The 24,535-nt window shown below is 56.4% G+C and overlaps 1 protein-coding gene across 18 annotated transcripts in view; it reads left to right on the top strand.

The window, feature by feature from the left end:
• Window positions 1–23,567, top strand: part of ABLIM2 (actin binding LIM protein family member 2) — a 139,261-nt gene extending 115,694 nt beyond the window's left edge. For 5 of the 18 annotated variants that reach the window (XM_064488400.1, XM_064488378.1, XM_064488393.1 and 2 more), the window contains 2 exons: window positions 3,723–3,784; window positions 9,507–10,871. In XM_064488400.1, coding sequence (XP_064344470.1) covers window positions 3,723–3,784; window positions 9,507–9,977 — 533 coding nt within the window. In that variant the 3' untranslated portion in view covers window positions 9,978–10,871. Of the gene's footprint in view, window positions 1–3,722; window positions 3,785–9,506; window positions 10,879–10,926; window positions 10,935–11,138; window positions 11,220–22,130 lie in introns of those variants that run through there. The other 13 variants (XM_064488399.1, XM_064488363.1, XM_064488387.1 and 10 more) reach the window with 6 other exon arrangements.
• Window positions 23,568–24,535: the final 968 nt, after the last annotated feature.

Raw genomic sequence — 24,535 nt, 5'->3', positions numbered from 1 at the left:
GGACCTCTGAAGTCTACTGAGAGTTGGTCCCATCCCTAGAGAGACCAATTCTAAGGGCACTCAAGAGCACCCTAGTGATGAGGTGGCAGAGACGCCTCTCTCCCTGCTCATCCCCACTCAGTACAACTGAAAAACCTGGAACAATGTGGCAGACAACCACAGAACTCCGAAGGGTGGAGAGAGGAAGCTAGACTGGCCAGGGACCTGGGGCTGAAGGAGAAACGCAGGACTTGTGTCTTCTATCTGCCATGCAGTGGACAAGGTGACCAGGCAGATGACTACCCTCCCTGGCACCCAGCACCCTGGAAAATAGGCCCAGGGACACACTTTCCATCCATGGCCAGTGTCTCCTACCTCTGGGCACAGAGCAACCAGGGAAGCACATTTTGCCCCCAGGGTGTTCCCAGCAATACCAGGTGGACTCAGCAGAGTCACAAGAGCACTTTGACGAGCAATTCTGAAAGCTAAATTGTCATCGGAGCCACAGCCCATAATAAGCCCGGCCCCCATGTTACTCCTAAACAGAACGACAGCTGCTCACATGGAAGACTTAATGAGGATCTGGAGCTTCCCAACGTGATGTCCAAATGTCCAGGGTACGGTGGGAAATCACTCATCACACCGAGAACCATGCTGACAAGTATCTGAATGAGAAATGAGAAAAGGCAATCAACACATACTAACACAGAAGAGAATCAGACACTGGAATTTTCCAAGATGTTGGATTTTTAAGGCAGTCGTCACAAAAATACATCAACAAACAATTACCAGCACTCTTGAAACAATTGAGAAAGGAAAAAGAAAATCTCACAGAAGAAATACACTTCATAAAAAGGAATCAAATGGAAAGCATGGAACTGAAAAATAAAATAGCCAGAGGTTAAAAATTCACTGGATGGCTTCAGCAACAGAACAGCAGAATATGACAGAGGAATCATCGAACTTGAAGATAGAACAACAGAAATTGTCCAATCTAAACAGCAGAGAGAAAATAGTAAAAAAAAAAAAAAAAAAAAAGAAAGAAAGGAAGAGAAGAAAAGAAAAGAAAAGAAAAACGAACAGAGCCTCAGAGACCTGTGGGACAACACTTGTAACTGGAGTCCCAGAAGGAAGAGAACGGATCTGAAAAATGTTCAAAGACATAATGACTGGAAACTTATCAAATTTGGCAAAGGACATAAACCTATAGGCTCACGAAACTGACTGAACCCCAAGTGGGATAAGCCCAAAGTAACCCACACAAAACCCACCATAACTAAACTTATCAAAAATAAAGACATAAACAAATACTCTTGAGAGCAGCCCGGGAGAAAAGACATAATACGATGTTCCCTGCAGGCGACACCGATGCAAATGATGGCCGACTTCTCCCCAGAACCCACAGGGGGCAGAGGACGGTGACATGGTGTTTTTCACATGCAGAGAGACAGTTGCTGAATTCTACATTGGGTGAATTTTCCACTCATTCAATGAGTAGAAAATTCAGATGTTCTCAGACAAAGGAAAACTAAGAGAAGTTTTTGCTGGCAGATGTGCTTCGCTGAAGAAAGGTCTCTGAACGGAAATGAAGTGATGAGAAGGTTTGGAAACTCAGAAAGGAAGAACAGCGAAAGGGAAAAATCAGGGTCAACATGACAGACCGTCCTTCTCTTTGTGAGTTTCTTATGTCATGTTTGATGATTGAAGGAAAAATTGTAACACCTGATGCAGGAGCTCAAGGCAGGAGGAGGAAAAGAGCTGAGACAATCAGAGCTGACCAGTCAGGGAGCTGTGTGGCAGTGAGGTCTCCGCGCTCCGGGTGAGTGTGAGGCCCTGGGACCCAACAGTCTGAGCACGCGGCATTCTAGAAGCTGTCCAGGTGACGGCCGTGCACCCGGGGCAGAACCGCTGTTAAGACCTGGTAAGGCTGAAAGCGAGGGCACAGCTGTGCCTGGAGCTCTGAGGCCGTGGCTCTCGAGCCCTCGTGTACGGCAGGGTGCCCTGGAGCGCCTGGGAGTCACAGCCCGCTGGGCCCCAGCCCTGGAGCTCTGAGCCCGCCGGTCTGGGGGGCCGGAGGCGTGGCCTGTCTAGCAAGTTCCCGGCCGAGGCTTGTGCTGCTCGTGGGAGCCCCCGCTGTGACAACCCCGGCTCCAGCATCGCTGGCTGATCAGAGTTCCTGTGTGTCAGTGGAGGGTCCCGCAGATCCTCACCCTGACGGCCTCACATCCCTGAGTGTGCTGGGCTCAGTGTGTTAGACTAGGAAGCTGGCTAAGTCAGGAGCCCCCGTCTTGCGTCCCAGGGCTGGGTGACCTTGGGCAGGTCCCCCTGCGTCCCTGGGCCTCACCTCCCCTTCTGTGAGACGGGGGAGCTGGTGGGGTCGCCTGCCTGGAGGAGCCCAGGGCGACGGGAGGAGCAAGGGGGGCCCGGCAGGCCCGGCCCCGAGCGCCTTGTCCAGCTGCTGTCTCTCTAGCTCGCGTCTGTTTCATGTGTCAGAGTTCACGGAGATTTCCTGTGATGAGGGGGCCCCTCTGTTGTAAAAGGCTCTTCCTGACCCCCGTTGGGAACCTCCCCGCCGGCCACCCAGGGCAAACAAGTGCCCGAGGCAGGGCCCCAGCGGAGGCCCTCCCTCCGGTGTGGCCTGTGCAGGTGTCTTCCGTGTCCTCGCTGAGCTCGTGAGGACCGCCCCCCAGATGGAAGGCGCCTGGCTCAGTCAGCACCCTTTGCTCAGAAGCAAGCCTTCCTGGAGCGGGTGGGTGGGCGGGCGGGCGGCTCTGTGCACAGCGCCCGCCTCACCTTTGGAGGCTCGGTCCTCGGTCCTGTGTCCTATACACACACGTGGCCTTGTGAACACAGAGGAATGAGACCCGCTGCCCCTCGGAGCCGTCTCGGCGGCTCCCAGGGCCAGCGCTGTGGGCTGGCGCCTGAGCTGCTGGGGCCCCCTGCTCTTTACCGGCCCCCAGGCCACAGGAGGACAGCTAGTTCAGGCACGGGGACAGGCCTCCTCGGGGTGCTTCCCCCCCGCCGGGGGGGCGTCGCCTGCCCCTTCAGGGGGGCCAGACTCTGCCACTTGTCCTCCTCTCCAGGATGCATCCCACACTCACCTCTGAGCCAGGAGCACCCCCTGCTCTCCGGGCGTGGCACCGAAGAAGTTCATGGGCGGTCTCAAAGCCCGGGGCCATCCCCAGGGCAGCCAGGGACGTGAGCAGTAGAGGTGGACCCGGTGTGAGATTCCCTCGGGGAGTCCAGGGCCCCGTGTCTCAGACCTGCACTTTTTACTGGGAGAAAAACTAGACATTAGGATTTTACTGTGAAATCCCCCAGATGCAAACAGGTCAAGAGTTTTGAAAAATAGAGCAGTTTCCCGGCCACCTCTGGTGGGGCTGGCCTCGGCCTCTGGCACAGCCCTGCCTGCGCGGGACTCCTTCCTCACTCTGTCCCCAGCTCTCCCCGTCTGCTGGGTGACCTGGTGACATGACGCCATGGCCCGAGGCTGCCGGAGGACACGGGTGCCTCCCAAGGCCAGGTCAGGCTCCTTGGTGGTCCTGGTGTCATGGGTGGGCTCAGGGACGTCACCCCCTTCCTGGCTCATCCTCAGTCAGCGCCCTGGGGTCAGAGGTCTCAGATGAGGCAGGGGTGCTCTTCCGGGCGTCACCCGCCTGCCCTGCTGGCCTGGGCAAGCCCCCGTCCGGCGCCTGGCCGAGCCTGGCTGCGTGCGTGACGGAGCTGTGCTGTGTCTGTTTCAGGGTTCCCCTATTCCAAGTCTGACCCTGTCCCTGGACATGGCAAGAATGGCTTGGACCACCGGGTAGGTACTTGACCCCACCCTGCTCACCCTCCCCGGCTCGTGCATACTAACATCACCTTGAGCCTAGCGTGGTTCCCGCAGCTTCATGGCCACGCAGCCAGGAGGAGGGGCCCCAGGGACTCGCTGCTCCAGCCAGGGCCAGGCCACAACCCAGCAACACCCCTTCCTCCCCTCTGCTCCCAGCCGCCAGCCCCCAGGGAGACCTCAGTGTGAGGGGGCTGGGGTGGTGGGGTCCCCCAGAGGAATCAGACCCTCCGTAAGGCCCTCCTAAGCATTCTTCTTCTGAGACCTCGAGTCTAATAAGGACCTTAAAAGATGGGGATGTTCCGTGAGCAATGTGAGCCCAGGGTCTTTTCCTGGAATTCCCCTGCCCCGCTCTCAGCTCCGTCATCACCACTGATGGTGTCCCAGCACTGTGACTGTCCCCGGAGCCACCCCGAGGAGATGGCTTTCTCTGCCTGCTCCCAGCAGAAGGCTGCTTTGACCTTCTCTCCAGCTCCCCAAATCTCAGGACATGAGAATTCAATTCAGACATTCTGGTGCTGACTTGTCCCCCACATCTGGGCCTTCATGATGTCTGTCCCTCTTCCCACAGCTCTGCTAGGTCCCCAGTGAGGGCCCCTGGGGGGCAGGCATGATGGCACCAACCCCCCACACATAGAGCCCCTGGAGACTTGCCACCACTGTGGCAGCCTCTTCCCAGTCAGAGGAAGTCTGTCCACAAACCAAAGCAATTCACCCCCCAAGAGAAGCCACTCAAGTTTCTGTCCCCCTGTGTTGCCTTGGGGCAGTTATGGTGATGGGTGTCTAACGTGGGGGACAGTGTCCCCTCGGGCAGAACTCGAATCCAGGGTGCAGGCCACCAGCACATCCAAGAGCAGGCACCTGAGGGCTTTTGTCCGTCTCCCTCGGGCTCCGTGGGACCGCTGCCGTGTCAGTCCCTGGCCCCGCGCCTCTGCGTGGTTTGCGCCTTGTGACCCCGCCCACCCCACTAACTGTGCCCCCCGTTTGTTCTGGAATGGCCGAGTCGGAGTGCGCATGTAGCATGCTTCCCTGAATTCCCTTCTAAGGATTTCCCCACCCCTCACCTTCCAGGGAAAGCGGGGGCAGGAGAAAGTAGGACCCACGTCCCCAGGGCACCCACAGCCCCACGGAGTGTAGACCTCTCAGCTCAGCATGCAGGTCCTGAGGGCAGAGGGGGCCCGTCAGAGGGCCCTGTGCTCGCCTGGTACCGCTGTGCTCTGGCTCGGGGGCTGTGTGCACTGAGGACACAGTCTGGGCCACGTCCACACCGAGGTGCACCGCCCCCCAGGCCAGGTCCTGGGGTTTCTCTCAAAATGTGAAAGACGATTAAGAGAATGATTCAGCTGAGAGATGCAAAGGCTCGCGCCTTCCGTGATGGGGTCGTGCAGCCTCTTGGTTTACGTGCTGGATGGACATGGGTGGGTGGCTCCCTGCACCTGCAGAGTGGCTGGCAGTCACTCCAGCCGCGAGCGAGTCTGGGAACAGCTGATGCAGGCGCTCAGGCAGGGACACTGTCTTCCTCCCTTTGCAGCCTGGAGAGCCAGACCCCCTGGGAAGGTCTCTCCTGCCAGCCTTGGGGTGGGGAGCCAAGTGTTAGAAGCCTGGGTGACCTTCTAGCCATCCTGGGGAGTCGATCAAGATGGAGTTCGTTGTCCCATGAAGATTTTTAGCTTTTCACGTTGCTTATCTGGGAGATTGGTGAAAATTATAGTTGACTTTTCTTTGGGACTCTTTTTCCTACTAATGTTCTTTTTTTTTAAGAGAAGTTTTTTTTTTTTAATTGAAGCAAAGTCAGTTTAGAACGTTGTGTAGATTTTTGGCGTACAGCACACTTGTTCAGTCATACAAATACATCCGTGCATTCTTCCTCATTATGGGCTGCTATGATACTGAACATAGCTCCCTGAGCTGCACAGTGTAACCTTGCTTATCTATTTTATACGTAGTAGTCAGGATCTGCAAATCTCTCCTGTTTTTTCCTTCACTCTCTGTAAGACTCTTGCGTAGCTTTATGCTTGTCTCTCCCTGGAGGGCTGGACCACTGATGGCCAGGCTGTTAAAGCTCAGCCACGTCAGCACGCGGGCCTTCCCCTGAGGTCCCAAGGGGGACATGTCCACTCACTGACGTCTGTGGCCAGCAGGGCTCCTCCGAGTCACATGTTAAGTTGTTTCTGGGTTTATTTTCACTTTCAGAAAGGATCCGAGGTGAGCTAAATTAAAGGCAGAGAGGCAGTGTGACCAAAAACCCCAGAACACCAAGTCCCAAAGACGGAGAGGATATTTTGTCAGAAGCACACAGAAGAGCACTGGGCGGGAAAACTATCGAAGCTGAGCTGAGCGCCTGACGGCCGGGGCTTAGGGATAGATGTGAGCTGTTGTGTAGTTCTCACTGTCACGTGGAAGGAAGGAAGGAAGGAAGAAGTCGGGAAACTGGGGGAGGCAGAGCTGGGCCTGGCTGCCGTCCTGGGAGGGACTTGCCACAAGCGCCAGCACTGTGTGTCCCAAACCTTGTCAGGGTGTCCTGCTAACGCGCCTGCCGCAGAGCCTGCCGCCTGGTGGATGTTCACACGTCTCTGTGGAATGAACAGGGAAACAGCCACCTACTAAAGGCTCTTCTGGGATGAGAGAGCGCTGGTCCCACGTGTACCACCTGGCCTGCTAGTGAGAGAGTGGCCCCTGTCCACTGACAGATCTCTGTGGTGGTCCCTTGGAAAGAGACTCGTTTTGAAAAACCCTGATGCTAAGTAAGAACAGAATGAACTTTCCTACTAGAAGGCAAAGGCTGTCAGATTAGATCATTTAAGGAAAAAACAGACAAACATGTATCATCCCAAAATAGACACAATTTTTTCCCAGTAGATTGGAAGCCAAAGGAGGGGGAAGACGTGCCAGAAGCACAAGTAGAGAGAAAGCATGAGTGGCGACGCTAATATCAGAGAAGGCGGGAACTGAGGTGAAAGCGAATTAGTAGGATTAGCGGTACAAAGAGGGAACACGGGCTCGTGATGGCACAAGTTACAAAGCAGCTACGGCATTCATGCATTTACACATACCAGGCGGCGTGGCAGTGCCGGAGACCTTGATCGAATGCACGCGTGGCAGGCGATTTGAATATGACTCTTGAAATCAACATGGATCTAGTGAAAGAAAAAATGCAGAGAGCAATGGAATAGTGCAAACAGCAAGTTCAGTCTAGTTGATACATGAAAGAAATTCGTATCTTTTGAATCAGGTTGTCACATGTCCATGAAACATTTATAAAAATGTTTATGTATGTCACTACAAAGAAAAGCTTAACAAGTTTTAAAAGTCTGATGTTTTCCAACTGTAATGCTGGAAAGAACACATGCATTAACCTCAGGCCACCCTGAGTTCAAATCTCAGCTCTGCCACTTACTGGGTGTGTGTTTGGGTAAGTTACTTAAGTTTTCTGAGTCTCTGTTTCCTGGTCTTTAAAAAAAAATTAGCTTTCCCTCTTAAGGATACTCTGAGGTAACATTATGGTTGTGAAATCTTTTCATAAGTTCTATATATAGTGTAGTTCCCAAGTGAACTCTCTACCCCTTCTTACTTCCACGTCAGTGTCTATTGAGTGTAATTGCACCCTCCAATGCGAGCTTTGCAAGGAAAGAACAGTAGTCAGTGGCAAAGGGCCACAATTTATTCTCACTATTAGCAATCCCAGTATGATTTTTGAAAAGTAAAATACATGAGTTAAAATTTTCACAGTTCCATGTATTAGCTGTGTGATCTTGGGTAAGTTACTTAACCTCTCTGAGCTTCAGCCATAAAATGGCAATAATAATGCCCTCCTCCTGAGGTTGCAGGGGAGATTAGTGAATGTGTCTGCTGGTGCTGCCTTTGTGGGGCTTCCCTATCCACTTAGCTCTCCTCCCAGCCCACACATGGAAGCAGTGACCCAAGGCTCCCTTGCACCAAAAAGTTCCTGAAGACCCCACTCTGACTTGGCACTTGGAAGACCAGCAGTAGACTGCTCTCTCCCTGATCTCTACTGACACGGTGCACCCTCTCCACCCAGACGATGCCCTCACCCTCCCTCCATCTTGTCTTAGAGCCTGGCAGGTCAGAGGAAGCTGGTTCTGCTGCTAGGAAGTGAGTTTCCAACTGCCCAAGGTGGCTGTGGGGACCCGGGAGTTTTGACAGCCTGTGATGGAGGACAGTGGACACAAGGGGGCAGCATTTCTCTTTCATATCGCAAACAGGCCAGGTGGACGACGGCTGGTGGGTGGCGGGTTTGCCTTGCTTTATGCAGGAGGTTCCCTAACCAGACAGGTGCACGGGGAGGGTGGGGGAGTGCGTGTCAGTGGCCTGAGAAAATGTCTCCAAAAATTGATCTTGAAAACTCCCAAGGAGAATTGTTCTGGGGGTGAAGGAGGTGCAACGTCCCACCCCCTGCCCTGGGTCCCAGCGCTGGGACTACGCTGAGGCACAGGGGGCACTGGCCAAAGGACTCAGTAATCCAGATAAAATTCTAATGCAATGTTTTTTAAAGCCCGAATTAATGAAAAAATCAATAATGGACAAAGTATCAAAAACGTAAAGTCTGGCTCCAACCCTCCACCTACCCCTCTCCCCACCCTAGTCCCGGCATCTCTGGCCGCAGGTTCCCTATTTAGGATGAAGGGCTTTGGACCCGGTGCTTCCTGAGGCCCCGTCTGCCCCACACTCGCTGGGACTAAGACCAGCTCCTCCTTTATCTCTCATCACAGTATATTTGTGCTGAAAGCCCTTTTCCCTGTAACAAAACCCAAGAGTGACGCATATAATCTCCCCATTAACTGCAGAGCGCTCTGCACTGAAATTTAACCCCTGTACCCAATTTCGGAAACGCTGGCCAAGAGCCCCGACCCCCTCTCAGATGCTGTACCAGGTGGCAGGGATACAGGCACGAATAAAACATTTTTCTCCACTATGGGTAGCGACAAAGCATGACTCAAGGTGCAAACACAGGTGCAATTTTGGATAGGAGAGGGACCCACTAACCTTGCAGGGCTCAGCACCTGCTTTACGGGGTGGGAACCCTCCGTAGAAGTTTGTAGGATGACTTTTTCAGGTGGGCAGGAAGGAAAGAGAATTCCAGACATTAATAGTCCTGATGCACTAAAATGGCAAAGTTTGCTGATGACGCTGTGGACAAGTGAGGGGGGCATCTGAGACGGGTGGTGGGGCTCCCAGGTCCACAGCCCCACAGAGTGCCACCCCCTGAGTGTCACCATCAGTCACAGCCACACTGTGAGTGCTCATGACACTTGGGGTCTGCGCCGGGGACTTTACAGACACCGGCCACCCGAGCACCTGGGGATGGCGCGTCTGGGGGGAGCAGGGGCCCTGTGGAGCGGCTTCAGCACTGTGCCGGGGCCTAGCCTTCATCTGCCTAGTCCAGGCCAGCTGCGGAGCCCAGGGGAGCTGCAGCCCCTGGGAGCTGTCTTCACAGCGGGTAGGAACTCCCTGGACAGGCAGGGCCAGCATAGTGTGGAAGGCGGCAGCAGGCATGTAAGCAAAGCTGCCCGTCAGAAGCCAGCAGCCCGGGGGAGTGCGGCCGTGCACACGGCCCTTCCACGTCGGGCCTCAGCAGGCCCTGGGGGCTGACCCTCCTCCCTGGCCAGGCTGTCGGGACCCCAGCGACCGCCTGCCCCCTGCAACCTGCCCCCTGCCGCCCTCTCTCTTTCTCTTCCAGAATGCCAATCTGGCCCCTTGTGGAGCAGACCTGGATGCCAGCTGGGGCACACGAGGTACAGGAAGCGGGGACCCCGTGGGTCTCTGGCTGGGGCAGGGGTCACTAACATGTTTCTACAAGTCTCATTCTGAAACCTCCCCTCCAAGGCAGCTGGCAGAAGCCTCCAGACGTCGTGGTGTGGGGGAGTCTGGGGGAGCTCACCTCCCTGCCTCTTCCAGCCAAGGGTCCCCCTCCATTCTCACCTTACCTGAGATGCTCCCCCGTCTCCCAGGTCCGGTGCTCCCCGTGTCCCACCCCAGGTGCCTACCTGCCTCCATCCTCCAGCACAGCCGACCCCATCCTGACTTGCTTGTCACTCCGGGTCACCTGGGGAGAGATCTGTGTTTGAATAACTGTCCCACGCCAGGGCCGAGGCCAAGCCAACACCCACTCTTAAATTCCGCGGTGATAAGGGAGGCAGAGCCACAGTGAGAGGCCCGGGGTCTGAGCCAACCCAAGCTGGGCCGGATCCCCCCCAGCCCTGCTCACCATGCGGCCTCCCTGGGCTGCACACCAGCAGGGCTGCCCGCAGGGAGGCTGGTGTTACTAGCGTGACCCGATCACGTGGCAGGTGCCGGCCTGAAGGCTCTGCCAGCCCTGAGCTGCCGGACCCCGCGATGCTCTCTCACTGTTGTCACTGAGAATGGCGGGGGCCAGCTCTCATGGGCTGGTTCACACTGGATGTCAGAGTTGGGGTCGGGGGGTGTCGCAGCCTATTCCCCCTGGCCAAGCAGGTCTCTGGGCTCGGAGCTGGCGCAGCCAGCACCCCACATGCCACGTGGGGACATCCAGGGACCCAGTGTCCGAACCCCACACCAGGGTCTCCCTCCCGAGCCGGGCTTGCGGCCCGGATCCCGAGACACCGGTGTGTGGGCTCTGCGCGCTCATGAGGCCTCTCGTCCGCACGACTTTATTTCTTAACGAGCTTCTGTTAGTCTGGAAGAAAAACTTTTTTAAAAGCTAGCGTGCAGAGCTCTGTGTTTAAAAGGAGGAGCTAAAGGGTTAAGAAGGTAAGACAGTAAGAGGCTGGGGGCTTGGACCCCAGCGAGGCTGCCAGTCTCCACAGGGGGGCGGTGGGAAACCAAGACAGCCCGGACCACCGGGGAAACAGCATCGCAGCCGGGAACACACAGGGCCACGTCCGGCTCCCAGTCTGGCCTCCAGCCTCCTGACCATGCCTCCTGCTCCTGGCTTCCCGCCGGAGACCCTCAGAGCCCAGCCCCGCCGAGGATTAGGGTCCCTTGCAGGCTGCTGTGGGAATCGGGGACGGCATGGCCCGGCCGACCGCAGGGCGGGGGCTGCAGGGTGGGGCTGCGTCCACCGTCAGGACAGTTCCTGCGCATTCTAACCCGGCCCGTGTGGTCTCCGCTCTCTCTTACAGAATACAAGGTAAGAGGGCCGCCAGGCCCGCGCCGCCCGCCGCTGCCGCGCCCACCTGCCCAGGGTAACAGTCCCCTTTGTTGTGCTTTCCCCACGAAATGTGTGTGTCAGATGCAGGCGCAAGTAGGTACCTCTCCGTTGGCCTCGGGCTCAGCCCCCGTCCCGGCACCCGCTCGCTTCCCGGCGTGAGCCCGTGCCTCCTTCTCCCCGCAGATCTACCCCTATGACGCCCTCATCGTCACCAACCGGATTCGCGTGAAGCTGCCCAAGGACGTGGACCGGACGAGGCTGGAGGTGAGGGGGCCCCTGGGGTGAAGGGTCACTTCTGCCGAGCAAGTCTCTGCTGCGGCCTCGCCCACGGGGTGCACACCCATCGCCCGTGATGTCCCCGCGGGGACCGCGCGGGGCTCGGAGTCGAGGACCCGCGTGGTTTCAAAGGCTGGAGAACATGGTTATGTGCCCATCAAAGATGGCTTTGCAAAGAGGATCACAGCTGCTTGCTGTTGGGGGCAGGAAGCCTTCGTAACGAGGCCGAACGTGGCGATGTTCGCCTGAGCACTGACATTGAGAACACCGGCACGGTTGTGTTAGCGGATAGAGGGACCCCTAAATTAGGAGGCCCACCAAAGTGTGGGTTCTTGCCTGCTGGCTGGAAAGAATTCACAGCTGAGGCAGAGGGACAGGGCGAGACTGCTTTTATTTCTTATAAGAGGAAAAGGAAGGAAAGAGCTCGAGCAGGGAGAAGGGAAGAAAAAACACCTGGGCGAGGAAGAGGTGCCGGAGAGGGGAGCCGGCGGCCAAGCGGGCGGCAGGGACGGCTCCAGCCCGGGTCAGGCCACGTGGACTTCATGAGCGGCTTCCACCCTCACGTCCTCGTTCCGGGTGTGACGCAGCCAATCAGCCGTTGCTCAGATGTTTTAGTTCTTGTGTAGGCTTTTCCGGCTGCTGTCAGGGCAATTGTCAGCTGTCACAGTGCTGGTGGGCGCGTCACTCAGTGTGCTGATGTGTTACGGTGAGCGCATGACGAGGTTCGAGGTCCCCTGGGAGTCGGATCCTCTGCCATCTGGGACTGTGTAGGTTCTAGCCAGTTCTTGTTCCTTCTCTGCAGCTGCCTCCTGAGCCTTAGATGAGGGTCACTGGTTTCTAGTTGAGGGAGGGGCAGGGGTATGATCCTGGGGGCAACAGCCTTGGTCACAAAAGGGAAAGTTGGTTTTAATTAGAATGCTTGCCATCTGGTGGACCCCGCATCTGCCCAAAAATCGTCTCCAGAGACTCTGTTCAGCCGTGAAGGTTTTAAAGGGAAGTAAATATTCTCAATCGTTGGGTTAGGTGGCCAGAGTCCTTGCCATCCCCCAGGGCCTGCAGGTTTGTCCCATCAGCTGCTCGGGCCTGCTCTTCTCTGACGCAAGTGATGCAGGAAACTGGATGTGGGGCGTGAGCAGGGCCGTGTCCCAGGCCTTGGCTGAGCCCCTGGGGCGTGCCCGCCAGGTGTGGGGCCTTGGCTTCGCGCAGGAAAGAATTGAAGCACGAGCCACCGCTGAGTGAAGGTAGGTTAATTTAGAGAGATACATACTGCACAGAGTGTAAGGCCAGAGAAAGGCCAGGAAAGAGGTGCGGGAATCGGGTGCTCAGGTTAGAGTCAAAGTAGGCACACACTCCATAGACAGAGTGCGGGCGTCTCCAAAGGGGAGGCAGAGCGCCAAGGGCCGCTCGGCGTGGTGGTGTCACTTTTTATGGGCTTGGTAGCTGCACAAGCCTACAGGTGGGACCCTTCCAACTGCTATGGGGAAGGGACTGGGAGTCCCAGGAATTGGGCCACCGCCCATTCTTTGGCCTTTTTGGGTGAGCCTTGGGGCTGTCATGGCGCCTGCGGGCATGTTATTTGATCCCGCTGTTACAATGAGCACATAATGAAGCTCAAGGTCTACTAGGAGTCAACCCTCTTAATCCTCCAGGCCAACTGGGAGGTGAATCTTCCAGCATTTTTGTGTTAAATTGCTGTCATTCCTTGAGTGGCTGCCCTGCCCCCTTCCCTCCTGTCTCTTCAAGACCGGGCAGGCCTGGAAGAACCCCCATCTCAGACAGGCCAGCAAGGCTCCGGAGCCCTGATCTCCACCCTTTAAGACCAGGGTATTAACATCCACTGGGAGAGTGGCTGTGCACACGGGGGACAGGGACGCGGACAGGGACGCCGTTATGGCTGCAGCCCCGGGGACAGGCTTGTCCGTCTTGATCCTTTCTGCTGCAATGATAGGAACCTGACCCAAGGTGGTTTAAGCAAAAAGGGAATTGCTAGCTCCTGCGACTGATGGGTCCCTGCAGGTGGGGCTTGACCAAGTCTCCAGACCCGGATTCTTTCCTTCCGTCTCTTGACTGCCTCTGCGTGTGTGTTGGCCTCACTGACGGGCCAACTTTCACCTCACCTCCTCTAGGCTCAAAGTGTGCAAGGGCTGGCTCTCAGGAGCCCCAGCCAACACCTCACCTCCACCTCTGGCTGGGTGATCTGACCAGCCCTGAATCAACCAACCTGACCCAAGGACCACGACGCCCCTGCTGGCCAGGTCCAGCCACATCCGGCCCCTGCCCCAGAGCTACGGGAGAGCTGAGACCACCTGAGCTGAGTGGACCTAAGGGGGCTCCCAGAGGGCCTCTGGGACCTGGAGTCTGGAGACAGGGACAAGGGTGCTGGGCTCACACAGGCAGCAGGGGTCCAGCTGCAGGGAGGGGTGGGGCTGAGGCCAGGGAGCCCACAGATGCCACAGGCAGGCATTACAGTCTACCAGCCGAGACTTGGAGTCCCTGGGGGCATGTGGGGCATTGTGCTGGGCAAAGGACCACAGAGCCAAATGACCCCAGGGCCTTTGCTCAGGAGGCTAGTCACTTAGTGGTACATTTGGACCTCACTCCGGAGAAAAGGAAGGATGGGGGTGGAAATGTTCTGACCTGTGAGGACAAGTGTGGATGGTGCTGGGGGCTAGGGGTGGGGCAGCAGGGCGGGGCAGGGAAGCTGTGGTGGGAGCCTAGGCGAGCCCCTGGAGAGCTCCGAGCACAGGAGCACACAGAACAGGCCTGGAGTCAACCTTAGGGGTGCCCGCCACGTGGTTTGAAAGACAGGGCCCTGGGCAGCCCTGACTGGACCTCATGCGCGATAATCCCTGCTTTCTCTGCTGGGGACGTGAGCTTTGGTTCCTGCTGAAGCTGAGTCCTGATTAATTGTGTGGTCATATCCCGCTGCTGTAAAACGGGGTGCTCCCGCGGCTGGGGCTCACAGACCAGGAGCTGCCCGGAGGACTCGCATTTGTTGTGCATGAGTGTTCCTTGAGCCTGAGTGCCCTGGGGGCTCCCGGCTCTCCCCACCGGTGCCTGCTACTCCTGACACCACAGTGGCCTGGAGGCCACGAATCCTTTGGGACTGGCTCCTCCCCTCTTGGGACAGGGGTGCACTTGAACTGACTCCCATTCCCTACCTTTTATTTTGCTCTAATGCAGAATGAAATTGCAAAACATCAAGTGATTAATATATGTAAATGTTTCTCTTAAAAAAAAAACCTCTGGGTAATGGGTTTAATCGCCCAAATCTCCAAGAACACACCCAAGGGTGCGTCTGTCTGTAATCATCCTCTTCCTGATCTAAGCCAAGTCAGGAGGCAGATTGGAAGTGTTACCACAAACAGGGCCACATCCCACATCCTTCAGGGCTTGGAGCTGGGTTGTGAGCCAGAAGGGAGGGGCTCGGGAGGGGCCGCATCCCAGCAGGAGAGGAAGGGACACTGATGTTTTCATTTCAGGGGAGAGAGCTTTATTTTTAATATAAAAACAATTCATCACTCTTGTAAAAATCCAGAAAAATACCAAGAGGAACATAAACATCACATGGAATTCCCCCCAGAGTCATAACTCCTGCCATGTCTGCAGGCGGCCGGACGTGCCTCCGGAAGTCTCTTTTCCACAGATACCCAGAGACCACGGAATTCTGTGTGGGATAAGTGGGCTCACGCTGTTTATGCAGTGTGACATCTGCTTTTTTCTTTTGAATTTGATGTGAGCATTTTCCATGGCAATTAATGTGGATCTTCACATCCTTCTGGATGGCTGCGTGGCGGTCTCATGTCTTGTTCGGCACAGGGGAGGGTCCGAAAGGCCAGGCTGTGGAGTGGCAGGCCGTTGGCCGGGACTCAGTCACCTGGCAAAGGTGTGGGTCCGCCGTGTGCCCAGTAAGAGGAGAGGAAGGATGTGAGTGCACAGCTGGCGGTGCCCAGCACTCCTCTATCTGGTGGGTTCCTGGAAAGAAGACCACTCCGTCGAATGGTCAAGCCTCGTGTTCCACCCTTACCGCGTGTGCTTGTGGATGTGGCAAAGTGTATATGTGCCAGGCACTGAGCCAGGCCCTGGGGACGTACAGTGAGCAAAAACCAGCGTGAGCTCTGCTCTCACAGACTGTCTGATGGGGAGCAGGCATCAATCAACTGATTACCCAAGTGAGTGTGTAAAATTATACCCGGGGTTAGGGCTTTAAAGGATAGGGACGTGGGCCTGTGAGCATTTAAAAGGGGGTAACAGTTAACTGGGTGCAGTATGTTGCCTGCACATGTGTGTGTGTGTGTGTGTGTGTGTTTGTACACTTGCACATAAGGTGAGGGATGCCAAGTAGGAAGAGAATTCCAGGAAGCACGTGCAGCACGTGCAAAGGTCCTGGGGCAGGAGGCAGCATAGGCTGTTTGAGGAGAAACTGGAAGGAGGCTGTGGCTGTGATTGGGCAGGTGATGGACAGGGAGGTGGGGCCAGGCTTTGTAGGGCCCTGGGCCACGTTAAGCAGTTTTGTTTCTAGCCTAAAAGTGATGGCTTTTAAGTTGAGGGACTCTGTGATTATGTTTGTAATTAAAACAATGCTAATGCTGCATCATGAAGCCTGAAGTGGCTGCATGGATGCAGGGAGACTGTTTCAGAGGCAATTGGGTTGTCCCGGCCAGACATGATGGCATCTTGGAAAAAGTGGTGGCAGTGCAGGGGTGAGAAGTGGTTGATTCAGTCCGTATTCGGGAGGTCCAGATGGCAGGACTTGGTGATGGAAGGTGTGTTGCGCTGAGGGGCAGGGACACACCTGGCGTGACTCCAGGGTGGCAGGATGGGGTGATGGGTAAGTGATGATCACTTGATGCAGCAAGATTAACCCAGATTCTAATGATTGACATTCTGTCCTACGACGCACGGACGAGGGAATTCAGCACGCTTAGCCTGGCAAAGTGAAAGGCTCCATGTAGGCACCTGGTGGCACATGGTAGATACACCACTGAGGGCACAGCAGAGGCTGGCAGCCTGCCTGTCTCCATCCTGAGTTCCCTCCGCTCACTGTCGGGGTGGTGGTAGGTGGCGGCTGATGACTTGATGGCCGCAGCATCCTTTGTGCACTGATATGGCTGGCAGTATTTTTCATTCACACAGACATAAGCATTTATTAAGACGTTTAATTTAAGGAATTGGCTGCCATAATCATGGGGCTAGCAAGCATGAAATCTGCAGGGCAGGCTGAAAGCTCGGCAGGAGTTGACGCTTGGAGGCAGAAATTCTCCTTCCCCGGGAAGCCTCAGTGTTTGCTCCTGGAGTGGGTGAGGCCCACCTCACTGCAGAGGGTAAACTTCACGTCAAGTCAAGCTGCCTGTAGGGGTGACCACATCTACCTTCACAGCAACCCCTGGCCTAGTGTTTAGCCCAACAGCTGGGCTCCAAGACCTGGCCATGCTGACACGACCAGAGAGCAAAGGCTGACGGGTGAACAGGTGGACAAGGGGTGTCTGTCGGCCCGAGGCCTGGGGGCCACGTCCAGGGGAGTGGCCCAAGGTCCTCTCTGACTGCTCGGCAGAGGCAGGGCTAACGGGCAGTGGAGCTGCAGTTTCTGGAGCCCGCCTCCGCCAGACCCTGAGGCTAAGTGCACACCTGAGTTTGCTCAAGCAGAAAAAGCCCAGGTTGTAGGAATGTGCCTGGAAACCAAGGCAGTTAAAGACGCTCTCCTTTGTTTAGACTCATCCAACCGGTCTGATGAGAACCTGGTAGACTGATGGTGATGGATGGGTGGGTGTGTCTGAGAGCTGGATCTGCCCCCGCACCCAGGACTTTAGGGCCTCTGAGGTGAGACCCAGCACCGAAAAGGAGCAGTCCTCAAAGGCCAAGTGGCAGGCAGGGATTTCGGGGGGGAGGGAGGAGGGGGCCACAGCGGAGAGTAGGGCAGGCCAGTGGAGTCGGCCAACGTGGAAGGAGTAGGCAGCTGGGAGGAAGTGTGGCAGGGAAGGTGAGAGCTGGGACTTAGATCCAGGGATGCAAACAGCTCACATTGTCCCTGGAAGAGGGTGAGAGATAGGCCCATCCTGCTGTCCTGCCCTCATGAGCTGAGAGCCAGAAGAGATCAGGACTCAGTAATGAGGAACAGGGCATGGCCTGGGGCCTGATTGGCTAGTGCAATCCAGGAGAACACCCTGGAGGAGGGGACATTTGAGACGACCTGGAGAATGAGGAGGAGCTGCTGTGTGAAGCTGGGGGAAAGAGAAAAGAAAAGAGTCTGGCATGTTCCAGAACCTTTAGATGCCCATCACGGAGCAAGGCAGAGGTGGCAGAGGTGGGCAAGTGACAGGGGGCCTCCAGGACACTTGGCAGCCCTGTCACTCCACCTCTCAGAGCTCTGTCCCGTGATAGAGAGCTCTGGCTCTCGCCAGGCACAGAAGGCGCTTCACAGATGGCAGCAGCCATTGTCGTGATGACAATGCCACTATGGTGATGATGTCGCTCCTGTGAAGTGGGCGGGCACTCCAGAGCTTAGACCCAGCTCAGCAGGACTCACCTCTGCAGACAGGGCCTCCGCCTGCTGTGTCATGGGTCAGGAATGCACCGTGGGACCCAGTCCTCAGAAGAAGCGCAGCCCCTCGCTGGCCCAGAGTCACAGGCTGAGTGGGTCTGAAGCCGGAGCCCACCGGGGGCCAGGCAGCAGCTGGCGGGCTGCAACAGAGCATCTGAGCTTGGTGAGGTGCAGGGAGGTGGGTGCTGGGAGCGCCCTGCAGGGGAAGTAAGCCAGGCCAGTCCCAGAGCACCCACCCCATGGCTGCATGCCCTCAGGTGAGACACGTGACTTCTCTGAGCCTGGGTTTCCTGAAGCTGTAAGATGAGCAAGAGAATCTCAGGGCAGGTGAAGATGGTAGCAAATGTCCTAGAGTCTCTGGCTGTAGCCTGGCCTGTGGTCCTCCATCAGTGCTGGAGAACTGTGGGCATCAGATTCCGAACTGGGGTCCCTAAGTAGTTCTTAGGGCATCCACAGGGCCCTGATCCTCAACACCAAGTGTGTAGGAGTGTGCATGTTTCCAAGATGGATCACTTCGTCTATGTGTCTGAGGGTCCACGACCACAAATGGACAGCATGGATGGCCCAGCCTTGGTGTGGACAGGCCTCGGTGGGCCCTTCTGCCAAGGGAAGGGGGGACCCCAGCTCTGTGGCCCTGCCTGTCTGAATGCCCAGTCATCTTGAGGACCTGCAGGCGGCAGCTTCTCAGGAAGAGCCCTGGACTCCTAACCAGGTTCGAATATGCCGCTTTTGGGCTGTGTGACACAGGGGATGTCACAGCCCCGTCTGCAGCCATCTGCATCCTCTGAGCACCACTGCCTCGCACACACTCTCTTCCCGCCCAGGTGTGAGCGCATCTGCGCACCTGGCCCAGTGCTGGCTGGTTCCCAGCCAACGTTCCTCTGCTGAGCTCTCGCTGCCAGCGGAGGTTAGTGGTTACTGAGTCCTGTCTTCAGGGAACCCTTGCCAGTGGAGGCGGGTTACAAGGGTAAGTTAGATCATCTCTCTTAGAAACTACTCTATGGCTGTTAAGATACTGGGAGAAACATCATTAAGGCTTTGCGAAGCATCAAGGCTTCCAGGTTCCGAGACCCACAAATGAACTTAATTGCCTTCTGACCCACCCGCCCATCATGTGTGAGGTCTCTGTGGGGTGGGAGCAGTCTAGTCTGGTTTATGTCTGCATCCCAGCACCCGGCGTCGCACACGTGAAGGAGGAGAGGGCAGGGCAGAGGCAGCCCCTCCCCCGCTCCCCACGGGGTCCTGGGCACCCGCCCACCCCTGCCGTGGGGCGCCTGTTATGTAGTAGGGCTCACCTAGTGCAGAGTCCAGCAGCTCCTGGGGCTACTCCTGTGGTTCAGTTTTCAGGAAGTTTGCACACTGGTTGTTGAACCTAGCCATTTCTGAAAAACAAATACTTGTGATTATATAAATTAGATTTAAAGCAAAGGTAATAAAACCCAACTCTCCCCACTCCCAGTGCTGCAGTTCAGTACCGTCTGGGCTCTCGAGGTTACCTGCGTCTCTTACATCTGTGTGGGAGAAGCATCTGGTTACCTGCCGCCGCTGAGCGTCTCTCTCCAGCTCGGCATTCGGAGGTGTCAAGTTGGAAGCTTGAGACTGGCTGCGGTGTGAGTATCACACCACAGACAGGAGCCCTGAGGGCTCTGGGAGCCCGGGGTAACAGGCAGTCAGGAGAGGCCTCCTGGAGGAAGTGAGGGCGAAGCCCAGGTGTCAGGAGTGTGGGAGCAACCCGGGCGGACGAGGAGGGGCTGGCATTCCAGGCAGAATGGGCGACGGCACGGATGGGACTATTCCCATTTTGCAGACGTCACAGCTGAAGCTGTGTCAGTCAGCACAGCTGGACGGGCTTGAACCAGGACCGGATCCCTGTGTGTCCAGCTCCTGGGCCTGAGGTCTTTGCATGACAGTGCCCTAAAGGGTGACATTTAGGCACACCCCCATGTGGGACCCCTGCCACGCTGCCAAAGTGGACTCCTCCCACGGGCGCTCCTTGGGAGACCAGTGTACCCCAGGAGCGAGGCCGCCCCAGAACTTTCCTCCGCCAAGTCGCCGTGCCCCAGGCTTCCTTCCTGCCAGCTCTGGAGGGAGCTCAGCCCCTTCCGGCCTGGGCAGCTACCTGGGACAAGGCCGCCTGCCTCCTGGGGGGCCTTCGGGAACCAGGGGCCAGGGAAGGGTCTGGGCTCAGAAAGCCAGCTCCAGCCTCTGGGGTCACTTGTGCCCCACCATGCCCCCCCGCGGTGGCAGGCACGTGGGGAGGCAGAGTCTGTGTGTCTGTGTGTCTGGGTGTGTGTATGAGTGTGTGTCTTTGTATGTTTATGTATGCCTGTGTGGCTGTGTATGTCTGTACGTGTGTATGTATGTGTGTGTATCTACATCTGTGTGTGTCTGTGTGTGTGTGTGTTTGTGTGCGCTCTGAGGACTCCAGGCCCAGATTCAATTAGGAGGGACTTTTGTAACTTAGCAAAAAAGGGTCTCTTGTGTTACCTCCCCCATACCAACCTGGCAGCTGGGCCCCACAACGCACAGCATGGCACACAGATTTGGTGATTTTCGTGAAAAACAAAAATGATTGATGTTTTTGCTTTTCAAAGTTTCCCAGATGTCTTTGCACATTTCTCTCTTGATCATCCCAATAACCTTTAGAATGAGTGGTTTCGCTTTCAATTCAAGGAAACCACCCTTTGGGGAACAAGAATTGAGGCATTTTTTCCACTATATAATTCACAATTTTAATCACTTTAAAGTATACAATTGAGTGGCATTTAACCCATTCTCCATGTCATACAACCCGTACTGCCTCTAATTCCAGAACATTTGTACCACCCCAGAAGGAAGCCCCACACCCATTAGTAGCCCTGGCAGCGACAAGGCTCTTTGGTCCCTGTGGACCCGCCCGTGCTGGACGTTTGCTGTACATGGAATCACAGAGCAGGTGGCCTTTGTGTCTGGCTTCTTTCTATAGCTGGTGTTTCCAGGTCTCACCAGTGTTGTCACGCATGTCACAGCTTCACTGCCTTTTACAGAAAGAACTAGGTTCTAGAGGACCGACCCATCTCATTTTCTGTATCCATTCGTCCTTCGGTGGACAGTGGGGTTGTTTCCACTTTTGGCCATTGTGGACAATGTGGCTGTGAATGTGGGTGTGCAGGTGCCTTTTTGAGTTCTGGGCTTTGATTCCTTTGGGTCGACCCAGGGGTGAGCTGGGTCACGTGCTAATTCTGGTCAGCTGATGGGGGAACAGCCAGACTGGTTTCCATCTGCTGCGCAGAAGCCACACGTCTCAAAAGGAGGCAGAAGGGGAACTTGAACCAGGTCCTTTGGGGCCAGAGCCTGACCCCTCTTGCTGCAGACCGCCCCAACCTCCTTTCCATCTTCCCCTCGGCCCTCCCTGGCAGGAGGCGAGCAGCAAGAGCACAGCCTCACTCCCCAGGGGCGCCTCCTAGGAGGGCTGTGGCAGCCCCCTGTGCCAGGGCTTGAAGGACGAGGAGGAGCCCCTCAGTGCCTGCCGGGGAAGACAGATGTGAAGGGAGCTGGCACGGTCAGGAAGGTGGCTAGAATCCCAGTGGTTGTCAGGGGAGGCCGTGTCGAGCTTGCTCTGACTCAGATCACAGTAAGTGTGCCCAACATACCCTGGTCCTGCCAGCCCCCAGGGCTGACCTGCACTGACCCCTTCACCCCACAACTCCAGGGGGTGCCAGGATGACCCCATTCACAGGTGAGCAGACTGAGGCTCCCAGAGGCCAGCTGGCTCGCGCAGCATCCCAGAGGCTCTGGCATAGGTGCCCTTGACATCATGCTGTTCAGCCTTTCCCTTGTGCCCCCAGGACTGGGGCTCAGAGAGACCAAAAACTCGCTCAGGGTCACACAGCAGAGGCTGGGGAAGTGGGAGGGTGTGAACGCAGGCCTAGGCCTGTCTGGCTCCTTTGCTCATCTTCCATACCTCATCCGTGAAATGGGGGCATAATAAACCATCCACTTCTTGCTCTGAGGCGGTAGCGGGGAAAATTAAATGAAACTGTAATGACACCACGTGTGCACTGAAACCCTAGCGCTTCCCAGGCGGTGGAGGTCCTCGTCCTGGGCGCTCACGGACTCGGTCTGCAATGCGAGGTGCGTTTGTACGTGTCAGGAGTCAGGGCTCTGGCCCCAGCTCTGCAGCTGCTCACTGTGGGTCCCTAACGGAATCGTTTCCCCCTGGGTTTGGTTCTGACAGCTGCAAAGTGGAATGATGGGGACCCCGCGGGAATGTGGGGGGCCAGAGGGACCCGCGTGCGCTGGGGGTCACCCCGTCCTCGCCGCAGAGCCTGCCTCTGGTGGCTGACTGCTCTCCTCTGGGTTCTCTTTATTCCTTGAAGAGACACTTGTCGCCGGAGGAGTTCCAGGAAGTGTTTGGGATGAGCGTGGAGGAGTTTGACCGCCTGGCCCTCTGGAAGAGGAACGACCTCAAGAAGAAAGCCCTGCTGTTTTGACGCTGCCGCGGCGCCTGACCACGGCACGCCTGCGGGAACCACCGCACCCCTCCTACCGCACCGGCTCTGGCTTCTCTGTGTTCGCAGGAGGGGCGGGCGGGCGGCGCCTGGGCGGGGCCGGGCTGGGGGCGGGGCGGGCGGAGGCCCCACCCACGGCAGGTACAGCCCCGTTTCTGGCCGCCGCGCTGCTGCCCAGGCACCCGGCTTTGCACTGCTCCTTCCGCGCTGTTGCTTGCCATCCAGGAGATGCTGCGGAGTAGCTGTCCCCGGAGATGGAACGTTTAGACAACCGCAGCCCACCTTCCTGGCCTCCCCCACCCTCGCTAGGCCCTCGGGGCACAGAGGTGACAGGACTTGAGATTTGAGGAGGCCTGTCAATGACAGGTCATGGGTCGGTGGGCGCACAGCTCCCGGGGTCCTGGGGAGGCAGGGCCTGGCACACTGCCCCGGGACAGGGGGAGCGCTGCGGGCACCCAGGGCTGCGGGAAGCGTGAGGACTGGATTTTTGCCGCCTTTGTGACGAGTTTAGGGAGAACTTCAATTTAAGGGGGCACCTCCTGCCAGGGCCCTCCGTGCACTGCGTTGTCCTTCCAAATCATCCCTTAGATGCCTAAATGATATCTTTAAAGTAACAGAAGTTTTTATTTTATTAAAAAGTATAGCCTACTTAAACATAAAGACGGCATATATAAAGAGTTTAATTTTATGGTCCCGCTAAGTGGGGAGCGCCTCCAGCCTTATTCTCCACCGTTCGGATCTGTGTGGTTTCAGTTTTTGGTGTGTTCCTGATACATAGGACTCCTTGTCTGTTTTCTTTTTGCCTTTTTGCTTTTTGCCCTGTCACACAGGTACCTTGAAAAGCAGGCAGCCCCCACCCCACCTGCCCACCTAATGCTGTTTGTAAGTACAGCCACCAGTGTTTTCCTGTTGTTCTCCAAGTCTGGGAGAGAAAACTTCCTCCCCTGATGGCCAAAGCCCCAGAATAAAGGATTTCCACGTTCCCAGCCTGCCCCTGACGTGGTTTGGTGGGACCCCTTTGCGACCTGGCCTGGAATCCCAGCTCCGCCTGGAACACAGACACTCCCAGGGAGTGAGGCTCATGCCTGGTCCTGAGACTGACACCCAGACACTTGGGGAGACAGGGATGGGAGATGTTGCCTAAATCTGCGAAGTCAGCAGAGCATCTGCAGCAGAGGGTCAGTGGGTCCCCAGTGGGAAGGTATCCTGTTTGTAACTAGGTGTGGGTTTGTGTGCGGTGCCTGACCCAGGATGTTTGTAAAGTGCGCTGAGAGGCCTGTGAAACATGACAGTAGTGTCCCCAGAGTCTGTCTCCCCGTCTTTGTGAAGCTGCATCTTTCCCTGTGTCCTGACTGTTTCCATCCATGCATCAACATCACTCAGCTTTCTTTTGGCCCCCAAACCTCCAAGTCCCGCTGCGCACCTGGCTTCTCACCAGCCTGGCTTGGCCACGGAGGGAGTTCTCGGCACCCAGCGTCCCTCCTTCCATTGTGCAGTCTGAGCCCGTCACTGGAAAGCCCCCTTCTCTCATTAGTGAACGTCATGTCGGACCCCAAGGGGGCCTGGAAAAATAAAGGATGATGTATTATAACTTGTGAAAGTGAAAAGCCACTTCTGATAAACGCGTGTCATTTCTAGCTGCGGGGCCCCTTCTGTCGAAAGTGCTGGGGGTGGGGGGCGTTTGCTGAAAGTGGTCACTTTGTAAGTCTCCACGGGACAGGGGCAGGCCATTCGGGGTGGGTTCCCATGTTGGCATCGGGGACGCCCTAGGCCAGCCGTCTCAGAGGTGGCCACTAAGGATGTGGATGTCTGCTTCCTCCCGCACCTGCTGATGGGAGAGGGATGTGTAAGAGCTGATGTCTGCCCTCAGGCAGGTTGGGGAGGCCCAACTAGTGAAAAGACAATGACAAGACCTTTGCAGAGGCCCCAGGAAGAGGCCCCAGAGGAGGTCAAGGGAGGCTTTCTGAGAAGGTGCTGGCCAAACCAAGTCTTGATAGATGACTAAGTATTTATTCCCTCCCGGAGGCCAATGAAGGGAAGGGTGTTCCAGGCTGAGGGAACAGCAGGAGCAGACACGCTGAGCTGGAGTTTTGTTTTGTTTCTAATAGAAAACATTCAGTAACTTTAGTTGGACTCCCGCTCTCCCTAGTCGCTCATCCCCTAACACCCACATACAGTGAAGCAGGTGAGGAGCAGTATCTGTCTCAGAGACAGCAGTCCATTCAGAAGACAAGGGATAAAACGGTCTAATACACCAATCTCCAGGGTCTGGA

The sequence above is a fragment of the Camelus dromedarius genome, chromosome 1 (genome assembly GCF_036321535.1).
Source record: "Camelus dromedarius isolate mCamDro1 chromosome 1, mCamDro1.pat, whole genome shotgun sequence".
NCBI classification, from domain to species: domain Eukaryota; kingdom Metazoa; phylum Chordata; class Mammalia; order Artiodactyla; family Camelidae; genus Camelus; species Camelus dromedarius.
This window is presented reverse-complemented; position numbering and strand designations above follow the sequence as displayed.